Source organism: Carettochelys insculpta, chromosome 4 (genome assembly GCF_033958435.1).
Source record: "Carettochelys insculpta isolate YL-2023 chromosome 4, ASM3395843v1, whole genome shotgun sequence".
NCBI lineage: Eukaryota > Metazoa > Chordata > Testudines > Carettochelyidae > Carettochelys > Carettochelys insculpta.
The window spans coordinates 120,637,673-120,646,231 of NC_134140.1; the positions used below are offsets into that span (position 1 = coordinate 120,637,673).

General features: G+C 41.5%; 1 protein-coding gene across 1 annotated transcript in view; it reads right to left on the reverse strand.

Annotated features, from left to right (window-relative positions):
• The window catches only part of MMRN1 (multimerin 1), a 60,585-nt gene extending 54,804 nt beyond the window's left edge, over positions 1 to 5,781 (reverse strand). The window contains exon 1 of the mRNA XM_074993601.1: positions 5,274 to 5,781. Coding sequence (XP_074849702.1) covers positions 5,274 to 5,671 — 398 coding nt within the window. The 5' untranslated portion in view covers positions 5,672 to 5,781. The remainder of the gene's footprint in view (positions 1 to 5,273) is intronic.
• Positions 5,782 to 8,559: the final 2,778 nt, after the last annotated feature.

An 8,559-nucleotide genomic window follows, 5' to 3' on the forward strand; every position in this document is an offset into this window, starting at 1 on the left:
ACATCGAAATAAGGGTGCCAGGCACAGCTTCAGACAAGGTCACAGGGAGGACTCAACAGCAAGCCGCTCCCTTAAAGGGCCCCTCCCAGACACAGTTGCACTAAACAACACAAGATACACAGAGCCGACAACTGGTTGCAGACCCTGTGCCTGCAGCATGGATCCCCAGCTGCGGCAGCAGCAGCCAGAAGCCCTGGGCTAAGGGCTGCTGCCCATGGTGACCATAGAGCCCCGCAGGGGCTGGAGAGAGAGCATCTCTCAACCCCTCAGCTGATGGCCGCCATGGCGGACCCCACTATTTCGAAGTTGCGGGACGCGCAACGACTACACGGTCCCTACTTCGACGTTGAACGTCGAAGTAGGGCGCTATTCCTATCCCCTCATGGGGTTAGCGACTTCGACGTCTCGCCGCCTAACGTCGAAGTTAACTTCGAAATAGCGCCCGGTGCGTGTAGCCGTGACGGGCGCTATTTCGAAGTTAGTGCCGCTACTTCGAAGTAGCGTGCACGTGTAGACACGGCTATTACCTCCTGAAAAATATTGTAGGCTTAGGAAAGTAAAGTCATCAGCATTTAGAGCATAGCTTCATTTCAATGCATGCCTGCTGATGAGGGGCACGGGGACAGTTACAGAGGGGCCTGGCATTTCAAAGGGGCTCAGGGCCACAGCTGCTGCTACTTCGGCTACTAGGGTTGGTAGGTGCAGCACCACAGTCTGAGCAGCACTAAAGACTGACTGCATTAAGCCCTGCCCCTTCCACCCTTGGCCCACCCCTTCTGGAGGCAGGGAGCCAGGTCCTCTTCCCATCTTGCCCTAGGGCCCGAGGTGCCTGTCGGTCCCACTGGTTCAATGTCACCTGAAGAAGAAACTTAAGTATCCCAATTTGGCCTCTTACAGAAGCAGCTAAGGGAAGAGATGTACTGAGAGTGTTTCCCTGTAATAAATTTCTAGTTCATGTTGTAAAAATATAACTGCCTTTAGTACTGCATTGCCAATGCTGGGGAAAACAGTCTGCCACTCTAACAGTAATTTTAACCACTAGGCTGAGGCTAAGAAATGCTTCATTTTAGATCTTATTGCTTTTCTAAACCATGATGCTTGTTTTCAGCAATTAGTTTTTTCACTTAAGTTTTAAAATTACCTCCTTCCTTCTTGCCTTCCTGAGTGGTCGGGCAAAAAGACAAGTGAGTTTTTAAGCTAAGCCTGCTACCTATAAAAATTGCAGAGCAGAATTCCTCCAAGAACCCCAAGGAGCCTTTCCTTTCACTAAGTCTGCCATACCCCAAAAGTGACTCATCTTAAACTTGGTACTGTAGTTATCCACAGCATACATATCACAACTGAACTATATCACTATTCCATTCATTGCATGCTTGGGGCACTCTACTGGGAGTAATCATCCATAACACACCATAATTCACTGTAGTACTGATGCAAATAAATTAGTCCACCCCTCCTCCCTAAACTGCATCAACCCTATTTAGCCTATCTAAAGGAGAATATCCATGTAGGTTTTCCTTACACCAGCATATTTAGGGACTCGTCACTACTTAATTGTACTAACCTTCCACTTCCTATTCAGCAGTGACTTTCCTGTAAGCACTCCCCGTTATCGTTCTATTGGGAAATGAGTGTTTCCTTGCCAAGATGATACAGTGAAGTATCAAGTAAGTACAAGGACCAGCTGCAGAAGTGCATATTTATTCCTAATTCCAAGTATCCAACATAGTAATGAATTGGTGAAATAACACCTATTCCTGTCCCAGCAATGTGCTCTGGTCATTCGGATCACAATGGTAGTAATTGTGCTCAGTTCACACAAATAGGAAGACTAAAAGGCATTAGATCCAGGGATTAGATACAAGGTTCAGGAATACTGTCAGGCTCTTCAGGTCACTGGGGGAAGAAAAGGTATGTTGCAGAAGTACTGGACTTGGGCTCTGAGAAGAAAGAATGAGCAGCACTTCTCCTCGAGTATCTCCTGCTAGTTATTAGAGAACCTTAGCTAGGAGGCCTCTCTCCATACAGACCATTGTGAAATTGCAGTAATTGCAGATAAAATGAAAAACTGGGTTTACAGTGGTGACATTTTTAGAGTACATACATAACCAAATCTGAAATCTGCTCAAGGATATTTCAGTCCATTGAATTTAAAAATCCAAACGTCCAGATTGCTCACTGTAACTCTGGAAATGAAATCAGTTAAACTGGGTTAGGAAGCTGTTTTCTGTCATTGAAGCAGCCAGATGGATCTGGTGAGCATTGTTCATCAGCTTTCACTTCTATATGCACTATGCATTCCTCCATGGTGATGTAACAAAAAATACACAGAGAATGGCTGAGAATTTCAGAGCACTGGTCATGTTTATGATTTGTTGCAGCACACACATCAGCTATGACAAACTGAGCAAATCCATCATTGCTGTTGGGTTTATTAAACCTTTCTCTGCTTAATAAATGGAATAATAGCAATGAATAAAAGTATATTCTGTGTAAAAGGGTAGATTTACAGATATAGTGGAGGCACTTCAGATATTTGCCAGTATGCCCAAAGAAATAAAATCCATACACTACCATTTGGAATGAAATATTGTAATAATCTAGCTTTTGTTGTAAGTTAATACATTCAAGTCCTATTGGACCCAGTAGTGTAATTCTAAAACAGTTCTTCATTTAATTTTGATTGTAAATGTCTTGCTTATAGCACTATAAATATTTAAATAACTAGTCCTAAAACAGTAAATTGCTCTTAATTTGGGGGGTGGAGGGTGTTAACACTTGCAGCAGTAAGACCCTGTAGTAGTTGTCAATCAACAGTTTAATATTAAACTGCATCTCTGTCTCTTTCTCCAGGGCATACTGAATAGCCACGCCAGGCTAGGATATAGGATAAATGTAACAAGATCTTTTTAGCTACAGTCATGCTGCCCACAAAAAGTCAACTGAATTACACAAAATTTACACGGTAACTGAGAACAGAATTAGACCCTAGGGTTATGTCTATATGAAAGAGCTATTCCGGGATACCTCGGTAACCCAAAATAACTGTTCCAGGTCTTTGAAACTCACCCATTATTTCGAAATATCTTTTGCTGAAATAACAGGAATGCTATATCAGCATCCTTGTAATCCTCATTGCAGGAGGCGCAAGGACTGCCTCAAAATAGCACTTTATTTCAATATTTAGCACTGTTTAAACAGTGCCAAATGCCGAAATTAGCCTGTTTCAAACTACACTTGAAATAAACTGTGATATTTGTGCTACAGCTTATTATGAGTTTAAGCTGTTGTGTAGCTGTAGCTTAACTGAACACACAAATTATCTAGCAAGTCAATTTGATCTGGAAAATCAGCATTGGTCCAGATTGTTCAATTGTCCAATCAACTAAAATTTGCCATATGTGGAGTGAACAGTAGTAGTGTGCTTCACTAATTAATTAGTTTAGTAGTTAGCAAGGACACACACAGAGTCTCTGACCAGTGATCAGGGTTTAACTTTTAAGGTGAGAATCTATTTCTTACTGCTCAAGCCCACCTCTACTTCTACAGTACACATTAAGGGTTCAGTTGTGGACACCCTGAAGTGTGAAAATAAATAAAAGGACCAAGTCCTATTCTGTCACTCAGACATTAGTTTGAGTTGCCAGTGACCTTTGATATAGTGACAAAAGAGGTGGAACAAACTATTAAAAACTATTCAGTGGATACATTACATCCCTCTTAGAGACTAATTTCTTCTGCTTGCCCTAAAAGAAAAGAACTCCACTGAACATAATAAAAAAACACGAGTACTCTAGATTTTTCCCCATTGGGTTGCTCTGTGAATCCCATCTTCAAAGAGTCATTCCCTGAAAGTGAAGGTGGCAATTAAAAAGAAATACAAGGAAATAGTTTTATACAATATAAAATTAGACAGTGGAACTCGCTGCCAAGCAAAGTCACTTGGACCAAGAGCTCTACAAGCTTCAGAAATGCTTTAGATATTTAATATGGATAACAGGAAAATTAATAAATAAAAAGGGAACTCCTTTTTAAAAAAGGGTTTTGAATAATACCTTATTGGGGGTTAGGAAACAATTCTTTTTTGAAGCAGAGCGTCCCATAACTGGCTACTGCAAATCTATTTCAGCGTAGGATCCTTTTGGTTTTGTGCTGCCACATTGTTTGACTTTCTACTATTTTTTATGGATCTTTATAAAGAATTTTAATTTGTTTTGAATGTCTGCACAGCACTAAGTGGCCTGGTGGGGGGAGTATTGTCTAAATAAAAATGATTACTGATAATGGTATAGACAGCACCTAATTATTTAAAACTATAAAACTTAATAAAATATTTCTCACAGTCAAAGGCCGGCACAAGCATATATTCACACAAACATACAGGGAACTGGTAGAATTTTCCCCAAAGCTGATTTGGTATTTTTGGTGAAATTTTAAATAGTGGCTGAAAGCAATGAATATTTCATTAAAATGTTTACAAGCAAAACCCATTTTTCATCCTCTCTAATGTATATGCACTGTGTTTATATGCACTACAAAGGCTATTATCTGTACATGTGTCTTAAGTGTCAATGCATATATTCAGATAATCACAGTTAGGTATTACTTAGGGAATTTTTATTGTAGTGAATATTCAGCTGGGAACAAGACAGTAGTTTAGAAGGCAGAGTAGTTAATGAAGGCTGTACTGTACATATATATTGTCTATCCTGGGAAAGACACTGATTTGACAACTCTGGAAAATAAGTTCCTCTCTCCACAAACTAACTTTATTTATCATATAAAAAGTGATGCATGATTTTTCCTTACTATCTCTTTCCTTTCCTCAATGTCTCTTCCTATTTTCCATGGGCCAAAACAGCCAGAATAGACAATTTACAATAAAATGTGTGTTGTGGGCAACTCCTTAAAACCTTGAAGTGTATTCACCTCAGATAACTGTTATTCCATCTTCCATTCTGACTTCAAAATAAGTATGCCAGGCAAAACCCTGCAGTCTTTACTCAATCACTACAAGGGGAGTTTTCATGATGGTATGAGGCCATGGGACCTTGGAAATCTTGAGTCTGCAGGTGTATGAGCTTGGCTACACTAAGTAGAGATTTACCCAGAGTAAGGACTAGAGATATTAACCCTGGCTTATTTTTTTCCAGCCTTCCTCAGATTCTAGCCCTATTGAAATCAAATGGAAGTTTTGCTTTTCAGTAGGATCAGTGTATGGTCTCTTTAAGCAGTAAATAAGATGAGAGAAGAAAATAAGAAGCTTTTCTTACTTTCCCCGGGTAGTTTCAAAGCCCGATTTTTTGAAGTCAGCATCCTTCTTAGTGCTGATGCTGGCGGCGCTGTAGTAAGACAGCCTAGGAGATCTGTTCCCTGTTCTTGGTTGGCTTTTAACAGACTCTTCTGGGAGAGGAGTCTTTCTAGGCATGCTCTGCAAAGAGGTCCCCGTGCTGTTAGATAGGGCTCCTTGCTTTGCATCAGCACCACTGTGATCGCTGTTTCCACTGGACTGTGTTGTAGGAGTGGAGGTTTTCTTCTCCTGAGTCCCTGGCAGGGTTGTCAACCCCTGAGCCTCTTCTGCAGATGGAGGGGTGATTTTCACAGCATGTTCCCATGAGGTACTTGGCGCAGCTGTTTGCATCTCAGAATGGATGGATACAGGGGTTACCATCAGGTTTTTGAGGTTGTGCTTTGCAGTGGGAGGCGAAGTAAAGTCTGCATGGCTTGGTTGGGTTTCACGATCCCTAGTCCTGGGCTTGCCGGTAGTAGTAGATCCCAGGATGTCACTGTGTAATTGTGATAGAAGCAATGAGAAGATTATCGCCTTCATTCTGTGCTGGTTTGTACAAGGCATGAAAAGTCTCATGTCCTTCTTGTATTCTGCGGCTTCTCCTCCTCCTGAGCTGCAGCTAGTGAACCTGCACCAAGAGAATTCCGCCAGTTTTGTTTCTGCAGAAAAGGAAACAGGTTTTCAGTGTTTCAAAACTCACGGAGGAAGCTCAATTTCCTGTTTCTGTATGTTCCTCTGCAACCTGTGACCCCTTGAAGGGCTAAACCCTGGAAGCCTAATGGGAAAGAAAAAAAAAAAGATTCTCTGCAGAAGCTACCGGATGAAGAGTAATGTCACAACGTGAATGTGGAAACATTAGTGAAATCAGTTTGAAGGGGAAAAACATCAAAATGGTTAAGTTATTTCCCTTTCGTGTGTGTCCATGCACAGAACAGGAGTCGCTTGCTGAATGTGGTCAGGAGTCAGAACAGGAGTCGCTTGGCTGTTCATGTTGGTCATATTTGAGTTCCCTAACGAGAACTTGGGTGGACTTTGCTACACTTCGTTATGCTGGTGCATTAAGTAATGTTGGCTATGTTACTCACTGAGGTTTGAATATTCAAGCAAATAACAGGAATGGAGTGGGTAAAGCAGAGATTGCCTTTATCCTAAACAAAAAAATATAAAGGAATACAGTAAAATCTAAAATGTAATATCTTCATTTATGTGCCATTGGCTGATACTCATCCCATCCTTATAACACTAGCCTTCAGGCCCAGAGCTTTGTGAAGTTTATGACAGGGAGTGCTATATTTATAATGAAAGTATGAAGGGTTGGCCCAGAGAGACCCGCCTTGAGACTGTCACCCAATGTGCTGATCATACCACTGAGCCTAGCTGCCCTCTGTGGCACTTCACCACCCTATACTGCTGGGCCAGAAGCTCTGGTGTCCCCGCCGCCAGCAAAGGAACAGAGTTAGGGTAACCCTTCCCTAGCAGAAGAACACAGACACTGATAATAGCTTAGCTCTGGGATGGCTCAGATTCAGGGACTTGACAGCATCCAGGAGCACAGTTCACCAAAGGGACCAAACTCCAAATAAACCTGTCTTACTCTGTAGTAAAGTTTTACATGGAGAAAGTTCATGGAGTTTGTCCCCTTTACCAATGAAAGAGAGAGATACATATCTGTTGTTCCCCTCTTCTCACCAGGTGACAATTATTTACACTGGGTTTGATAATAAACAAAAGTGATTTTATTAAGTATAAAAAGTAGGATTTAGGTGGTTGCAAATTGAAACAGACAGATCAAAGTAAGTTACTAAGCTAAATGAAACAAACATATGGCAGCTCAGCCTAATACACTGATACATATTCACCTCAGCACTCCATTAGTAAGCTCATCTCCCCCTGATTAACATGCCCCCTTTGAGGTTAGGGGCAAGTGTAGACAAGCCCTAAGAGAAATTGTTACAAAACAATTCTTCACCCTAGCTTTTATTTCAGGTAAAATTCTTCAAGCTGGAGCTGAAATTTTCTCTGAGCCATGTCTAATAGCTTCTTCTGTCATTAGAATTCTTTTTTTCCAGGTCTATTCATGCGTCCAGTTGTGGAGGGGAGAAGTTTTTAACATCAGCTAATGACAATCAATTTTTGCTTCTCATGCCTTAAATAGAATTTCCTCAAGTCAGGAATCCTTTGTTCAGTTTTCCACCCTCTCTGGGAAAGTACCAAATTCAAGATGCATTCCTGTACCACGTGGAATGATCACAACAAAACAAACAAAACCATTCAAAGATCATTGTTTTGAGCACTGGACCATTAAGTTCTTCAAGTACCACTAATGTCTCTCTTTTATGACCTTATTAACTACTCAGGGATCTGTTCAAGTGCCAGTATGTTAGCATACGGGCCATATGTTCCTCAACCACAGACCCTCTAACCAGCACTCACCTTCCTCTCCCTGCATATTCCTGATCAAGCCTCACATACCAAAAGGAGCATCCATGCTAACAAGAGAAAATTCCTGTGCCTGGGTTAAATGTTCTGTTTGCTCATGGCCCTCTCTGACCTTTCACAGGGTGACTCCAAGTCTCACTGACCTGCCCCATGGGCCTGGTCGTATATTTCATGCCACAGTCCTCAAGCAGCTCACAGATCTTTTCACCCACAGTCTTCTTGCTCTCATTCCATCTGCCTGTCCAATGTCGTTTCACAGTTTTTCCCTCTGTTACTGCTGAGCTGACATTAGACAACCTGTAGTTTTTTCAGCTGCCCTGAGATGGTGGAATAGGCTCCTTGCAGATAATTCATCTTTGTTTTACATCAAATAATGAGTGTTTTTGTCTACACTGAAATCCCAGGAATGTCACTTTCTTTTGAACCTTGTTTTTTCCTTATTAGAAACATTGTTCCACAGAAGTCAGGATTTTACACATAGGCTATGTCTACACTTGGGCAAAACTTTGAAATGGCCATGCTATGGCCAAAACGGAGAATACTAATGAGGCACTGAAATGAATATTCAGCACTTCATTAGCATGCTGCTGGCCGTGGCACATCGAAAGTGCCGAGTTTTGCTCACACAAGGCTCATTTACGTGGGGGACCTTTTCAGAAGGACTCTGCAAACATCGAAATCCCCTTATTCCTATCAGCTGATAGCATGGCCATTTCAAAGTTTTGCCCAAGTGTAGACATGGCCATAGAGTCACATAGGAAGGACTATTTCTGCTGAAGGAAAATATCAGTGAGCATAGGAAGGAACACTTTAATTTAGAGAAAAACAAT